Raw genomic sequence first — 20,131 nt, 5'->3', positions numbered from 1 at the left:
AAGAAAAACAGGATGTTCTGCATGCCTGCTGTCTGGCAACAGCGTAAATGTCCTTCCAGCTCAGAGGTGTTTCATAGTATTGTGGGTTTCACTCTTCCAGGATGAGAGATTTAGGTGTGTCTGTAAGTACAAGTTATTTTCCCTGTAATATTCCAGGGAAAATTCTAGTCACGCTTCCTTGTCTTTATCCTCCATGTCACCTGAGTATATACACAACATACAAAAGAAGGTAATTCTAGTTACGAATCAAGAGGCAAAAAAATAGGTAAACTACATGTTTTAAGACTATTATAGCTGCAAGTAGTCTCCTGAGTTTACCTAGAATACTCAACTGGGATGAAACAAAGAATTCAGATCTGGGACATTCTAAAGAGACATTATTGGATTGTCAGGCAGCTAACTCACCAAGATACAGGTCTAATATTATTCGAGATCAAACAGACACGGGAGAATCTGTCAGAAGGACGGAAGACACAGCTGAGGGAAGGTGTATTTTTTTACAGGTTTAAATGTGCTGGTGTGAGGTCTCAAAACGTTTCCATTAAGGAGTGGAGTACTGTAGCTTCAAAATCAAAAGTAAATGTTTGAGAGAAGAACACGGTTAGAAGAAATGGGCTACCCTGCATGAGAAAGATTTGAGCAAGAGTAGAAAATTGAAGAGTAACATCAATTTATCTGATTATTATTTAGATAATGTGAAAGACAAGTTCGTGCTTTCTATGAAAATTTTTCTGCATGTTATCTTGTCCCTAGTTTTCTTTGATTGCTAGAAGTCATGCAAACACTATTTACTTAAGGAACTAAAAACAGCATATAGATTAATTCCTTTTCTTTTAATCTACCCTTATTTAGAAATAAGGAAATATATAAGGATAACAAACAGGCCAGTTTTGATGCATGATCTAATGGGTGGCTGGTAACACTTAACAATTACATAAGAAAGGATCAGGGAGTTAACACAATGTGAGCATCTACTAAAGTAGGTAGTTGGCAGCAGAAACATGCTTATTGAGGCATCTGCAACATTTATGTTTAAATTAAGGACTATTGGGTAAATTGACTGACAAGATACAAAAATAAAGGAAACTTAAAATGGCTTGTGGTTCATTTAAAAAAACATGTCTGGCATACTTGGTTTCTTCAAAGTTATCTTAATTGCTTGTGCCAATTTAACCTTGGAAAATAATGATTACCAACTAACGTTTTATTTTTTGTCAAGCAGTGCTTTAAACAGCAAGGTCATTGAAAAGACTGTTTTCAAACTGCCATCTTTAAAAGGATTACTAATAAAATTAATATGAAATCTGCTACACAGGTAACATCAGCCAGACAGGTCCACTGCATTGATTAAACTTGCACACATCATATATTTTAGAAACCAAAAATAAGACAAAGTATAACATTCTTCATTTACAAGATAACCATGCTTTGTAGAATTCTCCATCCATTTCACTTATATAAAATTGAAGGATTATTGATTACAGTACATGTGGACATGTCTGAGAGGGTCAGTGATTATAGACCATCCAAAATTCTTCAATAAACTTCTCTGTACATAACCTTATAAATCCAACAGCAATGCACAGGATATATTCTTTATATTTTTTACTTTGTTGTAATCTCATGTTTTATTTTGTTTTTTAAACTAAAAAAAATAGGTCAAGTGAGGCATTTTAAATTGGGTGCCCAATTTAAAAAAACACTTTTTACAATTTTAAGCATTTATCCTCTGAAAACATGGCCTCTCTTCAAGGAGTCCCAAATTAAGCACCCAAAAATTGGGCACCAAAATCACCAGTAACCTCTGAAGATGCAGGCCCCAGTATTTGTAGTCCTCTGTCATCAGGGTGACCAGATGTCCCGATTTTATAGCGACAGTCCTGATATTTGGGGCTTTTTCTTATATAGGCTCCTATTACCCCCCACCTCCGTCCCGATTTTTCACAATTGCTGTCTGGTTACCCTATCTGTAATTAATTCTGTGTTATGCACTTTTTGTGGTTTTAATCCTTAGCACTGTTTCATTTATAGTAAGTCATCATTGTATTGCTTTTTGTAATTGAAAATAATGAACACAGTAAAAGATTTTGCACAACATGTAGAATGTCTGAAATATCAGCGTCTCCTAAATAACTGTCAGAGGAATAAAGAATTTTACATCTTTGTTCTCCAAATACAAAATACTATAATAAGGCCTGCTCCACTATCATTCAAGTCAATAGGAATCTTTCCACTGACTTTAATGGGTGTTGAATCAGGCCTTAGAAGAGTTGGGCTATAAATCAACAATGTTGTTAATGATGAAACAAACAGGAATTTATTTTCTGTAGACAAGGAAAACAATATAGCAACAGCCTTGAATGAAAACATAGATGCAAAATTTCTGGGCACAGCAACTATACAACACACTGTATATTTTTAAGCTTTTTGTGTAAGTATATACTCCATACATTTTTGGAGATGCTAGCCTTATATGCCAAGATACACATCTATTACACATTGAGGTTTAATACAATAGGTTGGTAGCTCAGGTCATATAGCATGTGTATATTTTGTAAAGTATGAGATACTTATATCTGGGTTGAGACCCCATTCTACTAGATGCTGTACAAATATATAATAAATGGTAGTACCTGCTCCAAAGAGCTTTTGGTATCAGAGTCTCATAAAAGCGGATGAGCCAAAATGTGTGTTCTCAGTTCATTACATTAGATACTTTCCTAAACTACTAAGCTATCTAAATTCTTAGGTAGGGAATACATTTAAACCATGGTAAGGATAAAGTATAGTCATTATTTTTGCACAAAGTTATAGTACATTGATAGTTTATAGCTCTAAATTCTTTTGTCTTAATGTTTCTCGTGAATTTTAAAGATGAAGACCTTTTAGATCTGTAAAATACTTTAAAATGCAAGTTACTTTTTAACAGCAGTTCAACAACTACAATCAGAGCAATGTTAAAAATGTCAAGTGCCTATCAAATTATAGCCTTCGTAGAGTATAAACTACTCACAGCTGCTATGAGCTTAATAAGTCACGGTCCTTGCCATCCTTTATCTAATTTTCAAAATATACAATTTCTTGCACTTACAGTAGTAATACAACCATTCATTTACAATACATATAATCAGAAGAAAGATTAACAGAATAGTTTCTGCAGAAATATGGTACCTGAAGAGTTGTCAATCTCCTACAGACAGTGAAATAGTTTGAAACTTCATGCACATTAATGTACAGAAAATACCTAAGACCATATTCATACAGTTTTGCATTTGCTTCTTAAATATTGTGTACAAGGACACTAATGTATTTCAACATATCGCTAAAAATCAATTAATTTTTACCCACCTAAAGGTACAATTCTCTCTGGTTCACAACAATAGAAGCATACCATGTTCCCAACATGTTTACTAATGCTCGTCTTGTGTTACTGTTTACCATAATATTCAAGTAAAATCCACTCTCATCCACACAAACAGCTCTTCATTTCCAAATAGCTGGGCTGCTACTCAAATAGCGGATGACTGAACAGAAGTATTTTTGTACAAACGCAGTTGTTTGTCACTTTCAAATTAACAGAAGATTCTAGGGCCTCCGGCAGAGAGAGCAGCTTAAAGTGACATACAATGACCCAGCAGCTAAGAGGATAACAAGGTGGTGAGATAAAGATTAAACCATGTTAGAGGTTTTTCATATTGGCCTAAAGCTTCCTATAATATCCTTGTTTTGCTTGATAATAAAAGGAAAGATGTAGATGCAAGGGGATATATTTCCTGTTTTATTCAGGTTCTTATGCTGTGCCAGTCATCTTAATATCTAAGCACCTGTGCTGCAGATGCAAGTGCATATCAATATTAAGGGGAATATAAATGCTCTAATTTCATGACAAACACGTCCTAACTAAGTATTTCAGGCACATGGCTAAATTCACAATGCTGGTTCACACCAGAGTATGGTTTTCTTCACATTTACAGTGCAACTGCACAGAGCTAAGTATGTATTTCAAGGAAACTTCATAATTTATACACAGCATCCTTTTGAGTATTATATAGAGATACTGTTAGAAGTGTGGTTATAATGATCAAAGAATAGTATATCCAAGTCTAGTTCCAGACAGCCTTTTACTGAGGGTGAAGCAGATTGCTCATCTCATTTTCCTTTCCTGTTACAGACCCATATTCTAATATATCTTTGCATAAAAGTGTACAGAATTTTAAACCCATTCTTTCCAGAAACAGTGCCCTTCACCAAAACATGGTTTCAAACATATGCTCTTTTACACCACCCATTTGTATTTCAGTCATAGGGTTAGCTCTGTGGTTCATCCAAGGCTTCTCTTGTATACGAGTTAAATTAGCCACATTTTTGGGCAGATAGTATTGCTGAGACATTTTGCAGGGTAAAGAGAGGATCTCAGTGATCATTCACTGGAAATTAATGACTTTCATCAGGCTCACCTGCTCGGTTCAGATATCACGTTTGTTTGTTCAGATATCACATGCGGCAGTACGTGTAACAATGACTCTCTAAATCAGGAAAGACACTGTACATTCTACATTTGAATTTCAAACATTTTTGCTTATGCATAGTGACAGTGGTCCGGTGCAGTGCAGCACTTCACTTGAACTTAAGCACGTGCTCAAGTGCATTGCTGAAGAGAGATGGGATTATTCATGAGTTTAAATTTAGGCATGTGCGTAAATGCATTACTGAACCAAGGACTCTAGAACCAACTGAATGGATTATCTCAGAATTTTTTCTTGTTCCTGAGTCAATATATTTATATATAAATACTCCAAACATACTGAAGTCTCAACCAATCATGTACTGTAAACCCATACTAAAAACAATAACCACAACTTACATTTATAGAGACATCTTGAAAACCCCCCAAACTGACTTAAAAAGATCTAAGTGCATTTACAGGGATAACTCATCCTCTAAAGATGAACCATTGCCATTCTGCACAACCACAGTAAATCCGAAGCACCTAGCGCACTCGTAGGTGCTACAAAAAAAAATAATAAACAAAGGAACACGTAGAGGAGGAAAAGTAGAAAACAATTTATTTAACTGTAACTAGAGGAAAAATTTTAGACATTCATAATCCTTGTACAAACACAGAGGGCTGAAACACTGGAGTGAGAGGCAAAAGCAGTATTAAATGGCATACTGTTATATTAATAAAAACAACAAGGAGTCCGGTGGCACCTTAAAGACTATTTATTTGAGCATAAGCTTCTCTAAGGTGCCACCAGACTCCTTGTTGTTTTTGTGCATACAGACTAACACGGCTACTCCCTGGTACTCGTTATATTAATAGTGAGTTGACCAGTATGTAAGGAGTTAGAACTTCAGTGATAAGGCCCTATACTGAGAACAGCTAACGAAAGTTTCCCTTTAGACCAAGTGGTAGGTGCCTATGCTTTTGGAGCAAGAGGATCTCTGTTCTAACCCTGCTGCTAGAGTAAAGTCCTCAACAGCCTGGGTGTGTCACATAGTGAAGTCTCATGTAGCTAAGAATGCTATTACTGAAATACTGTATTTGGTTCTTGGTGTGCCATACAATGTTAGAAACTCCATTTGCAACTATTAATGATTTGCAATGATTTGAGTGGTATTACATTCTCTTCCTACTGAGCACTTGGCCGGCGTTACAAACTCTGAATTTTATTCTGTTTTGGAGTGCAGAATAAGTATTATATACTTCCTGATTCTTAACACTGCTTTGTAGACTATGGGATGTAAACAGTATTTTAAATATAAAACCATACATCATTAAAGAGAGATATGCAATAATGTTAAATAAAAAAATGCCAATTAAGAGACCTGTTGACACTGCAGGTAAGCTCCACTCCTGATTTATGGTGTCACTAGAACTCCTTGACAAGATTATAGCCTTGCTTATTACTTTTACATTCAGTATTCAAGAAAATCATGTTAAAAATCAAGAGGTACGGAATACCCAGTCTTATACTGCACAACTGAGAGACATTTAAACTTTGTTCACTAGGAGGAGAGCATTATATTCCTCAAACCATCGTAAGTCAAATAATATTTCTCACACACACACACACGGTTAAAAGTTTCTCTCTTCTTCTCATCCCAAAACGTCTTTTAAACCCTGTAAAATTAAATCACAAAATTATTCTGCCAGCTTTCAACTGAAATCACCACCATTGTCGAATATTTATGATTTAGGTGAAACGGAACAAAATTTGATTAAAAATGGCAAGTGTGCGCAACTTACCATGACTTCAAAATTTCATTTATAATTGTACTGAGAAATGTAATTAAACTCATCTGCATTCAAACATAAATGTTATTTACAAGTGAAAAATTGTAATTCTTTTTATGTTTCCTTGATATCATGGCTCATTAAACAAATCTAAATAGAGTCACTGATGCTTTACAATAAACATTTGCTGTGTGTGTTTCTAAATCAATGTTAATAACTTCCACTATTTTTATCACAGCAATTTTTCATGTCCGTGCCACTTTATTCAAGAAGTTTAATGGAAAATAAGAGGGGAGAACAATTGTAGCCTGTTTAAACTATGTACCTGCCAAGGACATCCTATGAAATAACAGCTCGGTGTTAGCATCCAGGAAATAGACTAGTGAACCTTTGTTAGAAAGTTTCACTGATTACACTAAAACAGAACTGAAAATAAGCAACTCTGCATTATAGTTGGCTAACAGTATTTACCTTTTGTTTTTTAAATATCCTTTCAGTGACTTGTTCTCTCGAAAAGCAAATAGCCAAGCAAAAAGCACCAAAGTCAGTCTCCACTCACCGGAAAAACAGCTCTCTCACAACAGCACTCATTTTATGAGAGCAACTGTAGTAAGAACACATGGTTAAAATAAAAATAAAAAATAAAAATCTCTACTTAAGAATAATGAAGTTGAGTTACACTCTGTGCATATCAGAACGTAAAAATATTCACATTCTGATACAATCATCGCCGAACTATTCAACCCATTTATATTTTCGTTGCTGCTAAATTTGTATTGTGTAAATCACACAATGACATTTCTTTTTGACCTTCAGGACCACTAGGGAAATCATCAACAGCATCATAGAAAAAGAAATAATGCACAATAGTCAGCAGAGACAGAATAGTTTACCATTTTCTGGTTGTCATCAGTATGTTCTAGTCAATTTTCCACATTCCAATACTTGATGCGATATTTACAGCCTTGACATTTGCTCTTTTTCTCATCCTCATTTGCTACACTTAATAGATAAATTATTGGCAAAATTTATATTTCAATTTTATCCTGAAACTACAACCTATTCTTAGTAATGATGTGGGTTTACTAGATTAAATTAACTACATCTTAATTTCTTTGCTACTCAGCTGTATGTTCTACAGTTTGAGTCAACTGTATATGGTCAAAGCCATATACAGAATTTTAAGCTACAAGATTCATAGCTCAAATCCTACATGTGGCTGAATATTTAGGAAAGCATCCCCTAATGTACTTTTTTATACATTTTTTGTTGTTTCTTTTAATCCTAACAATGAAAATACAATTTCTTATCAGGTTATATTGCTGGGCAAATGGCCCATAAAAAACGGGAAATCAAAGAATTGACAATACTTCCAACTATCTAGAAACTATTAGTTATGAGACAAATGGTTCGGTTTCCTGATACTATCTGCTTCCTGCTGAAACACCCAGTAAAGGTTCTAAATTGCACAACAAATAAATATTTGATGATGCTTTAAAATTCTGCTGCCTTTACCTGTGGAACTTATAGCTACAGCTAACAGCACAAGCTGCTATCGTATAAATCAACAAAGCTTGAAAGTTCCTAAAGAAAATTGAAATCAAGGCTCTAGTTTCTCCCAGGACACTTTCACTCACTCGTCTGTTAATATAAAACTTTTTTGGCAGTGAAACAAACAGATTAAAATTTTACAAGTATTAACTTTTCTTTTTTTAATAGGCAGAGAACAAGTTGGTTTCAAGGTTAACACTTTCAGTCAAGACAATTACCATGTCAAAGCACAATTAATTAAATCTAGCAGAAAAATGTCAACACTTTTGAGGAGATGGTTGTTGTTGGGTTTTCTTTTGAGGAATAGAGAGGCAATATCTGCAAAGGTGCAATTGGTAAACCGGAATTGAGATTGTGTAGCTGAACACCTAAGATATCTGAAAGATACAACTCGTATGCGAAGGGGACAATAAGCATTAAATGGAAAACAGAGACTATTGCACTTCCTCCAGAAGTACAACCAACCAAACCAGACATTAACCTCACCCTAGTATGATAAGCCTTCACAATCAAAGGAGTTGAACAGCCTATAGAGAGAACTTGTGACACAGGGATAAAGTAATTGTTAGAATTTGTGGTTTTGATAGACAATGGTGAGCACACACACGCACACCCAAAATAACTTTAGTACAACCAAATGCAAGGTGAGCTTATCTAGATGAACTTTTTAAAGAGTCAGCCTATTTATGCTGCATAGTCTACTAATTTGACTTAGTCTGCTCTTTTCTCTCTCTACTGTTCATCTTTTTAATTATAGTACTTATGTATTAGACTTTTTTTTAGGAATTTCACGTAGTTATCAGAAGTGAAAATTATTCAGCTTCAGTGATAAAGAGATGAAGGGAGCCTAAAACAAGGAATCTGGGGGAATGGTATAGAGCCAATCCTACGTGGGGCCCGGCTTAAAGGGCATGGACTAAGGAAACCTCCATTAAGTTTCTTGTGCAGAGCAGCAGTCCAACACACAAGGGAAACAGTTGGAAACCAAAAGACAAAAACTAAGCTGAAGGGGGTGAAATATCGAAAACTAGTAATATGGGAACATCATTCAATAAATTACATTTAATATCAAGAATAAAAAAAGGGGTATGCTACTGGTTTATTATACTTTTTACATATTTAACCAAAAATCTCTATGCACAATTAAAGTTGCAGCAGAAAAAAGGGTTACCTACTTGTACCTATTGTTCTTTGAGATGTGATGCAGGTGTGTGCCACAAGGAAGGTAGTTTTCGGACACAGAAAGGAGAAGGAAGAAGCTGGCAAAGGCTCAAAGGGAAGCCCCATAAGAGCTGCTAAGACAGTATTAAGGTTCCACAAAGAAATCGGTTCTTTAACCAGCAGGTGGAAACAAGTGATTCCTTTCATGTACCTTGCTGCCATAGGATTTGAAAACACTGACTTCCTATGAATGGGATGATAGCAGCCATATGCTTCAGGAGGTCCTGATACATTTTAAAGTACTCAGGCATCAAGGGAGAAGAAGATTTCAGCATGGCAGAGCTGTCCAGGAAGGGTAAGGAGATGGTTTCTTGAGCCAGGAATAGGAATAGGTACTATTCTTGCACCACAGGATGTGGTTGGAAAAGCCCTGGAGGTTCCTGGGGGAATGGGCTTAATGGTCACTTGCAGCTGAGATAGTTTGGGAGTGGGAGCCACCATCAGGACCGGTGATCTTGCTCTGGAACAGGTCAAGGAATGGGACTTCAGGAACCAGGGAGCATCACAAGGATTCCAAGGAGGCCACTGGGCATAAGGATAAGGCATTAGGGGACAGTAGATACCTGGCCAAGAGCCCTTGTCGCGACTGTAGGACAGATATCTATACTCAATACCAAAGGGATCTGATGGAGATCTCTGGTGCCCATCTGGATGTCGAAGGGGAAGATGACCCCAACACGGATCTTGAGGAATCCCAGAGGCTCTCTAGTGACATAGCGGCTCCAACCCCAATGGGACAAACAAACAGACTCATCTGACACCAAATACAGGGAAGACACTGGTGCTGAAGAGGAATGGGGGCTTGGCACTGGCAGTACCAAATGAGAGACTCTCCCACCCAGTTCTGGGAAAAGCTCCGGTACTGAGGCTAAGGGGACTACCAAACTTGATGAAGGGATCTGCCGCCAAAACAATGACGGTTCCAGAGGATGCACCAACGTAGAGGGGGGCTAGCATTCACCTCAACTCCACCATTTCAGGCCCGAACAGTACGAGCTGTGGTGCTGACAATCCCTGTAGCTCTGCGATGCAGCCATAAGATGCCAAGGGCACAACGGAGGGTGAGGCAGTAGAAGCTATGGCACCAATGAACTCTGGAACCAGTGGAGAGTCTAGTACTGAGATGCAACAGGTCTAATGCGACTGGGTATGCTGCCAGCGTTGAGACTGCTAGTGCTGGTATTGATGACTTTGGCACCAGACCGAATGGATGTCCTATGGCTGGAACCGGACTTGAGTGGTACAGGGGAACAGTTAGACGGACATGCTCCATTCCACGTGCCAGAGAAATATGGTGCCAATTAGCACTCCTCTTGGAAGATGAGTAGGAGCCTCCCCGATTCCTGGAATGGTCCTGATTCATTTTATGTGACCTCTTCCTCACTGTATCAGAAGAGGGAGAACGACCCCTCTTCCTCCTGGGGGAAATGCCAGAGTCTGAGCACAGAGTGGCATCACTTGCCAGATCCAAAGCGGACTGCCAGTCAGATGAGGGCCTCCTGCTCCAGCAGGTGCTGCTTCAGCCACAAGTCCCTTGTCACTTGAGTTCTCTTTGTGAACCACCAGCAGATGAACTACCACTTTCTATGTGTTCTTCGCTGAGATACAACAAGCACATCATGTGGAGATCACTGTTAGGGCTGGCCACCCCACACAATGGACAAGCTTGAACCCTGGTGAGAGCATCATACAGCACAGCCAACTACTCAAATTAATACTATGCTAAATAAGAAACTTAACCTAAGGTGCTACTACCTATTACATACAAGGAAACATATCTCAGAAACTGAGACAAAGCCATGACCCTAGCCATGGGCAGTGAGAAGGAACCAAAGAGCTTGGACCAGCACCACTCTTATGTGGCCAGGGAAGGGGCAAGGGCCACAGGGCACAAACACTGCACCAGAGGGTACTGATAAGCAGAGTTCTCCGCCTCCAGTGTACTTGGTACGCACACAGCTAAGTATAATACAAAGCTGCATTTAGTTCCAGCATCCTCAGACCACACAGGGCATTGGTTACAATTCATGAAGGCACATATTCTACTGGAAGAAGTGTAAGTGCCAGAGTTCACAAATCTGGTGGCAGGTATTTAGTTTAAGGGAAGCGGACATAACTTGGATTTTTAAGAGCCTGTGACTGGGTTGACTGCTCACTCACAAACTGCCAGAAGGGGCTACCTTCCACACATCTTTGCTTAATACAATTTACAATCTCCTCCAGCACATTCCACATAATTTTCACAAGACCTGGTATAAACAAAACTACCTGGCTTCTTCAAGATGCAAAGATAAATACACAAACAGTATTAGCCGCCTCATTCCATTTAATTTTTTAATGGGGAATACTGATCCTGAAGAACTCACAAAGTTATTTATTCCCTCACACAACCATATTATCTGAACATCCCACGAACACTACTGTATCCTATGAACACCCTTTGATATAGAACAAGTACATTATTATCCTCACATCCCCTCCCCTACCTTGGTCTGCAACATGTCCTGGAAGTGAAACTATCTGGTGTAGATGTTTGGGGGGGAATATTGAGAAGTTTAGAAATGAAGTTTTCTTTGGATACTGTGTGGAAAGTACATTTTGATTTGGGTCGGAGAAGTAGTATGATTCAATGGATAGGGCACGGGATTGGAACTCAGGAGATCTATTCAGCTCTTCCACGGCTGACATTCCATGTGACCTTAGCCAAGTCATTTCTCCTATGTGCCTCTGTTTCCTCTCCCACCCTTTGTGTATCTTTCCTGTTCGGACTATAAACTCTTAGTGGCTTCTGGAACCCCAATCTCAGTTGAGATCTCTAGTCATTAATACAACGTAAATGTTTGTACTAGATGCCGGTGCCTCGCAGTTGTATGCATTTGAGGAGAAAACATGCCACCGGATAATCATTAACAATCAAAGCAATGTACTGTATTTTCAATTCATGCCAAGGGCATCTAGAGCTCAGAATAGGAGCTTTTATGGGAGTTACGTTAAAACCTAAGTAAACAGACTATCTATAATTTTACAGCTGAGGTACTGAGGCACAGAGATTAAATGACTTGCTCAAGGTCACACATGAAGTATGTGGCAGAACAGCAAAATAAACCAGATGTGGTTAAGATATTCGGCAGCAGCTTGATCCAAGATTATCCTTCCTCTCCTAAATGATACCCAAGTCCTTTGAAAACTTTACACAAGGATTATTTATCTACCACTTAAATGTGGCTCTAGAGGTAGCCGTAATACATGCAGTTTTTAGAAGTAGAAGAATAAATTCAATTGAAACTAAGAGAAATTTTGGGTAAGCATAATGTAAACTAATCAGGCCCTGATTTGACATCCAATCTGAAAAACAGCACTTCATATCATCAAAATGGCCCCTAGTATTACTTCAGGATGGACTCAGAAAAAAAAAGAGTTCCATCTACATTTCTTTGGCGATCTTTCCTACATGCAAGTACAGACTGGGTTTCACTCCGTTTAGTTTATATCTAGGACTATAAAATAAAGCTAAAACATTGTTCACTGCACCAAGAAATGCAAAAGTTAAGAGATACCTATGACGTTTATAAAACACTATTTATAGATCTGTGCCAATATTTGTGATTCTTGGTGCACATAAAAGGGAATCAAATTAATAAGACTTTGTTTAAGTTCATTAGAAAAAGGAAGATACATGGAAAATATATTTTCCATTTGGCACATTATAACATTTAAAAAAAAAAACATACTTCACTGACATCCATTAAAACAAGTCTTGTGACCTCAGTATGTTTCCCCTAAAAAACTATTTATTTTTTTTAGGATGCGCAACAAACAACATTCCTCAACAGGAACTGTATGTAGCTTAACTTAACAGAGCCGTAGCGATTTGTTGAATGACCACATAGAGAGGCAAAAGTTTTAGGAACTCAGGTTAGCAAAGGCCAGATCTATAAGAAAGATATCCATTTATGCAGCAAGAAATACCAATTACTTACAGTGTGTGACTCCGGCCAGAGTTTGATAGAAGGTAGGGGTGTCACTATCATCGGTGAGTGTAACATACACTCCTCCAGATAGCAGCCAACGAGAGAACGTGAAAGCATCTTTGTTCTGCAATAACCAATTCTTGAACTTTTCATAGTTTACCTTTTCACCCTACAATAAAAGGAAGGAAAACTGAGTAAGTCATTCTCCTCTTCTCCTGGAGCAACAGTAAATATGAAATATCAAGCTGTATGAATGAGAGGGCGTAGCAACCTCCTCTCAAAACAAGTGCTGAAACAATGTCCATGAGACCATGTCAATTCTTCCACATTGCCCTGAAATCCACCATGAGACTGAGAAATAAGAGCCCTGGGTTCCATTTCAGCTCTGCTACTGACTCAGTGTGGCCTTGGTAAAGTCACAAACACGATAATACTTTCCTACCACTCACAAGGTTCTTTTTTTTAAATCAACTTTAATGTATTTTTATGGTAGCTGATAAAACCCTGAGTGCGCTATAAGAGCACAAAAAATTTCCTGTTATATCTATGCAGTGAAAGTGTCTGAAGCCCTTTATTAGTAGAAAACTGACAAATACTAATAAGTCTACTGAAGTTTATCGATGTCACTGTAACCAGCACATCAGATTTATGCAACAGCTATTGACCCCATTGATTCCAAAATGTTTGCAATATATGTATAAATCAATATACAAGTCACACCCAATGAAGATTTCATCCATCACTGAAGTGCAACCATGTTAGAGTGAAACACAGCAGCTGGGTAATATAAAGTATCAACACTACAAATAGTTTAGGGTACAAAATGAAGAAAAATACTGTCATTGAAACTGCAGGGAAGACTGAGGCAGGCAGAACGTCACTAACCAAGCTGGAATCTGGTTAAGACCTCTAAGCTGACTCCCCTAATTTGCAAGAGTTCCTTGGAATCCTTAATGACCACAAGCAGGCCAGGTCTTAGGTTCCTTATCTGAAAGGCTAAAAATATTAATAAGTGGTTCACTGACAACATAATTAAACGGTTTCTCTGCTATTATGATAAATTCAGAAATAGCGAGAAAGGAGATTTAGCTGTAAATAGTTTCTGCGGGCTGCACACTATCAATGTTTTTAAGCAGGCAAGTTTTTGTGTCTGTTATGACTCTTAGTAAGCTTCGCAACATATAAAAATTCTAAACATGCTGCTGCTTAAAGCACTTCTATTCATTATGGAGTGCCACTCATACAGTCAGGGTGTCTATCATCAAAATCTTATCTGTCAATCCAAGACCTTCACGGATGTATACTTTATTTTTATATATATTTACAGCACTGGCAAGAGATCTGCCAAGGAAGACAACGTTTCCAGGTGAGTTTTAGGATTATCAGACTCAGAGTTTAAAGGACAAATACATCTTCTATTCCAACCTCCTGCATATAACAGGACATTAAAATTTCAGTTACATCTGTACTGAGCCCAATAACTTGTGTTTAACTGAAGCATATCTTCCAGAAAGGCATCCAGTTTTGATCTGAAGACATCAAATCCACCACTTCCTTTGGTAGTTTGTCCCAATGGTTAATCACCCTCATTGTTAAAAATGTATACCTAATTTCTGATCTATGTTTCTCTGGTTTAAAATTCCAGCCACTGGTTCTTGTTGTATCTTTTGCTGATAGATTACAGAACGCTTTAGTACCTGGTTTCAGAGTAGAAGCCGTGTTAGTCTGTATTCGCAAAAAGAAAAGGAGTACTTGTGGCACCTTGGAGACTAACAAATTTATTTGAGCATAAGCTTTCGTGAGCTACAGCTCACTTCATCGGATGCATTTGGTGGAAAATACAGTGGGGAGATTTATATACACACACAGAGAACATGAAACAATGGGTTTTAGCATACACGCTGTAAGGAGAGTGATCACTTAAGAGGAGTCATCACCAGCAGCAGGGCGGGGGAAAAGGAGGAAAACCTTTCATGGTGACAAGCAAGGTAGGCCATTTCCAGCAGTTAACAAGAACATCTGAGGAACAGTGGGGGGTGGGGTGGGGGGGAGAAATAACATGGGGAAATAGTTTTACTTTGTGTAATGACTCATCCATTCCCAGTCTCGATTCAAGCCTAAGTTAATTGTATCCAGTTTGCAAATTAATTCCAATTCAGTAGTCTCTTGTTGGAATCTGTTTTTGAAGTTTTTTTTGTTGAAGGATAGCCACCCTCAGGTCTGTAATCGAGTGACCGGAGAGATTGAAGTGTTCTCCGACTGGTTTTTGAATGTTATAATTCTTGACGTCTGATTTGTGTCCATTTATTCTTTTACGTAGAGACTGTCCAGTTTGACCAATGTACATGGCAGAGGGGCATTGCTGGCACATGATGGCATATCACATTGCTGGATGCGCAGGTGAACGAGCCTCTGATATTGTGGCTGATGTGATTAGGCTCTATGATGGTGTCCCCTGAATGATATGTGGACACAGTTGGCAACAGGCTTTGCTGCAAGGATAGGTTCCTGGGTTAGTGGTTCTGTTGTGTGGTGTGTGGTTGCTGGTGAGTATTTGCTTCAGGTTGTGGGGCTGTCTGTAAGGAAGGACTGGCCTGTCTCCCAAGATCTGTGAGAGTGATGGGTCGTCCTTCAGGATAGGTTGTAGATTGTTGGAGAGGTTTTAGTTGGGGGCTGAAGGTGATGGCTAGTGGCGTTCTGTCATTTTCTTTGTTGGGCCTCTCCTGTAGTAGGTGACTTCTGGGTACTCTTCTGGCTCTGTCAATCTGTTTCTTCACTTCAGCAGGTGGGTATTGTAGTTGTAAGAATGCATGATAGAGATCTTGTAGGTGTTTGTCTCTGTCTGAGGGATTGGAGCAAATGCGGTTATATCGTAGAGCTTGGCTGTAGACAATGGATCATGTGGTATGATCTGGATGAAAGCTAGAGGCATGTAGGTAGGAATAGCGGTCAGTAGGTTTCCGATATAGGGTGGTGTTTATGTGACCATCGCGTATTAGCACCATAGTGTCCAGGAAGTGGATCTCTTGTGTGGACTGGTCCAGGCTGAGGTTGATGGTGGGATAGAAATTGTTGAAATCATGGTGGAATTCCTCAAGGGCTTCTTTTCCATGGGTCCAGACTCCTAGCTATCTTCGAGACACCACTGACTTCCTGAGGAAACTACAATGCATTGGTGATCTTCCTAAAAACACCATCCTAGCCACTATGGATGTAGAAGCCTCTACACCAACATTCCACACAAAGATGGACTACAAGCTGTCAGGAACAGTATCCCCGATAATATCACGGCTAACCTGGTGGCTGAACTTTGTGACTTTGTCCTCACCCATAACTATTTCACATTTGGGGACAATGTATACCTTCAAATCAGCGGCACTGCGATGGGTACCCGCATGGCCCCACAGTATGTCAACATTTTTATGGTTGACTTAGAACAACGCTTCCTCAGCTCTCATCCCCTAATGCCCCTACTCTACTTGCACTACACTGATGACATCTTCATCATCTGGACCCATGGAAAAGAAGCCCTTGAGATGTCAAGAATATAACATTCAAAAACTAGTCGGAGAGCACTTCAATCTCTCCCGTCACTTGATTACAGACCTGAGGGTGGCTATCCTTCAACAAAAAAGCTTCAAAAACAGACTCCAACGAGAGACTGCTGAATTGGAATTAATTTGCAAACTGGATACAATTAACTTAGGCTTGAATCAAGACTGGGAATGGATGAGTCATTACACAAAGTAAAACTATTTCCCCATGGTATTTCTCCCCCCCACCCCACCCCCCACTGTTCCTCAGATTTTCTTGTTAACTGCTGGAAATGGCCTACCTTGCTTGTCACCATGAAAGGTTTTCCTCCTTCCCCCCCACCCCCCGCTGCTGGTGATGGCTCATCTTAAGTGATCACTCTCCTTACAGTGTGTATGCTAAAACCGATTGTTTCATGTTCTCTGTGTGTGTATATAAATCTCCCCACTGTATTTTCCACCAAATGCATCCGATAAACTGAGTTGTAGCTCACGAAAGCTTATGCTCTAATAAATTTGTTAGTCTCTAAGGTGCCACAAGTACGCCTTTTCTCTTTAGTACCTGGTATTTTCTCCCCATAAAGGTAATACAATGTAATCAATGCACTTCTCAATCTTTTCTGATGAACTAATCAGGTAGAGCTCTTTGTGTCTTTCAGAGTAAGACATTTTCTCGAGCCCTCAAATCTTTTTGGGATCCTCTTCTACACCCCTCCCGTATTATACATGCAGTACAAAGTCAATTAATCTAAAACAAATTAAGGCCATTAAATGCTAAATAAGGATGTTCAGCGTGGGGTTTAATGCAGTTTAACTAATCCACTTCACATTCACACCTTTAGTTAATTTGGAAAATTGGAAAGAAATTTTAGAAAAGTGAAAGATCCCTTTAAGAATACCTGCATGTTTTTAAAATAAATGCTATTTGAAATTGCTACACACTGTACTATTGTTTCAGTACAGAACTGTGCAAAAAAATTCAAGTTTGTCTGCATCGTTTCTGTAGTTCAGACGTAATAAGAAAATATTTCATATGCATTATGTAGATTTCCTCAGCTATGTTCCTTGAGTCTGGCTACCTCAATTTTCCCTTTATGTGTAAATCGGTAATTCCTCACTGTGCCTAGATAAAATGCACAAACTGAAACAGAATGAAGTGGAAATGAAACAAGACTATGTTCTAGAATTAAATATGCCTACTTGATAAATATTAAGTTAGTTTTTAACACACATCACTGGATGCAGGACCAAATTGTGCAAGAGTTACACCCTGTGCAATCTTAGTTATGTCAGTAGAATTCCATTTTATATTTTTCCCTCTCAAACAGAATAAATGGAGAAAAGCTTGTAAATCCAAATAGTAAAATTTTGATAGACATTTTTAAATAGTATTTTGTACATTTGAAACTATGCATCCTTTCTGAGCTCTCATTTCAATAAAAACGAGTACTTGTGGCACCTTAGAGACCAACAAATTTATTTGAGCATAAGATTTCGTGAGCTACAGCTCACTTCACGGATGCATTCAGTGGAAAATACTGTGGGGAGATTTATATACACAGAGAACATGTAAACAATGGGTGTTACCAGACACACTGCAACCAGAGTGATCACTTAAGGTGAGCTCTCTCTGTCTCTCTCTCTCTCTCTCTCTCTCGTTGGAGTCTGTTTGTGAAGTTTTCTTTGTTGAAGAATTGCAACTTTTAGGTCTGTAATCGAGTGACCAAAGAGATTGAAGTGTTCTCCAACTGGTTTTTGAATGTTATAATTCTTGATGTCTGATGTATCCATTTATTCTTTTTCGTAGAGACTGTCCAGTTTGACCAATGTACATGGCAGAGGGGCGTTGCTGGCACATGATGCAATTCTTCAACAAAAAAACTTCAAAAACAGATTCGAACAAGAGACTGCTGAATTGGAATTAATTTGCAAACTGGATACAATTAACTTAGGCTTAAATAGAGACTGGGATTGGATGGGTCATTACACAAAGAAAACTATTTCTTCATATTTATTCCCCAGGGCATTGCCCCCACCCCCGACTGTTCCTCAGACCGTCTTGTCAACTGCTGGCGCACCTTGATTATCACTACAAAAGCCCCCGTTCTTTTGCTGGTAATAGCTCACCTTAAGTGATCACTCTGGTTAGCGTGTGTCTGGTAACACCCATTGTTTACATGTTCTCTATAGATCTCTATAAATCTCCCCACTGTATTTTCCACTGAATGCATCCGGTGAAGTGAGCTGTAGCTCACGAAAGCTTATGCTCTAATAAATTTGTTATTCTCTAAGGTGCCACAAGTACTCCTTTTCTTTTTGCGAATACAGACTAACACGGCTGCTACTCTGAAACCTCTCATTTCAATGTTTTTCAATCTATGATAAATCATGTGCAGTAGTCTATGAAACTCTCTACAACTATTTTTAGCATAACAGGTCCTTTGCTTTACAAGAGGTTTTATTATATTCAAAACTACAGAATTCACTGATTGGCATCTAGAGGGACAAATCAGTCCTTCCCTTTTGGGCATCAGGTGGTCAGTTTTTCCTCACCCCTGCTAGGAAAGGCATCACAACAGAGAACACAGATTTAGCGCAATGAATGATTTCTCCATGTAGCTTATTTTAATAGGTGTATCATTAAATCCTTGGGCATTACGCTGAAAATTTACCCCTAAAAGTCTGTACTTCACGTGCAAAGTTGTACAAACATCATAATTAAGTGTGCAGCATTATGGATAGTCTGCTAATACAACGTTTTATTCAGAAGTTATTAAAATGGTAGTAAGTTTTTTTCCTGAATTTTTAATGGAGCTATAAAACATCATGCCCATTTGGAAAAAGAGCAGGTTCTTCCTAGTTTTCTTCCGATCCCCACTCCCACCAGACACACACTGCAAATCTCTATTACACAAGGCACACCTCAAGATGCAAACATAATACTCTTTGTCAAGCGAACATACTAGTTGATTATAGTAGAAAATCAAACAATGGTCTGGCCCAAGTGTGTATTTAGAATAAAATATATGAACATGACTTAACTCAGTATCAAAGATGGTCAGTTTTTCCATACTATCAATAGAACAATTTGATAACACTTAATTCAAATAACTCTACTCGCTTTCCTAACAGCATTTAAAAAAAAAAAGATTAACATTCACTATATATGACACTTTCCCACAGAAGAAATGAAGACCGTCTCCCAACTACCTTTTATCCAACTGAAATCCAAAACAGAACAGGCAATTCACTGGATTTGTTTCTTATCTTGATATGTGAAGAGAGTATTAAACACTTTTAACCATTATCACATGGAGTGACATAATATTATAAAGTCAAGACTGATTTCAAAAGGGCAAACTTAACAATTAAAGGAATGAGTTAGGGAAGTGGACTGGACTGAAGAACACAAGAATCTGAACGTGGAGGAAGCTTGGAATTACTTTAAGTCAAAGTTGCAGAAACTATTTAGAGCCTGCATTCCAAGGGGAAAAAACTTCATAGGGAAAGGTTGCAGGCCAATCTGGATGAACAAAAGTATCTCATACAAGTTATTGAGAAAGAGTAGAAAACCTACAAGGAATGAATCAGCAAGGAAAGCTCTCTCTTGGAGCTCC

The 20,131-nt window shown here is 38.4% G+C and overlaps 1 protein-coding gene across 12 annotated transcripts in view; it reads right to left on the bottom strand.

Moving 5' to 3' along the window:
• The window catches only part of USP32 (ubiquitin specific peptidase 32), a 152,215-nt gene that overhangs the window by 59,273 nt on the left and 72,811 nt on the right, over positions 1–20,131 (bottom strand). For 8 of the 12 annotated variants that reach the window (XM_038375649.2, XM_038375648.2, XM_043499259.1 and 5 more), the window contains one exon: positions 12,991–13,150. In XM_038375649.2, coding sequence (XP_038231577.1) covers positions 12,991–13,150 — 160 coding nt within the window. Of the gene's footprint in view, positions 1–3,348; positions 3,545–12,990; positions 13,151–20,131 lie in introns of those variants that run through there. The other 4 variants (XM_043499261.1, XM_043499263.1, XM_043499262.1 and 1 more) reach the window with 4 other exon arrangements.

Source organism: Dermochelys coriacea, chromosome 17, assembly GCF_009764565.3.
Source record: "Dermochelys coriacea isolate rDerCor1 chromosome 17, rDerCor1.pri.v4, whole genome shotgun sequence".
In the NCBI taxonomy this organism is placed as follows: domain Eukaryota; kingdom Metazoa; phylum Chordata; order Testudines; family Dermochelyidae; genus Dermochelys; species Dermochelys coriacea.
This window is presented reverse-complemented; position numbering and strand designations above follow the sequence as displayed.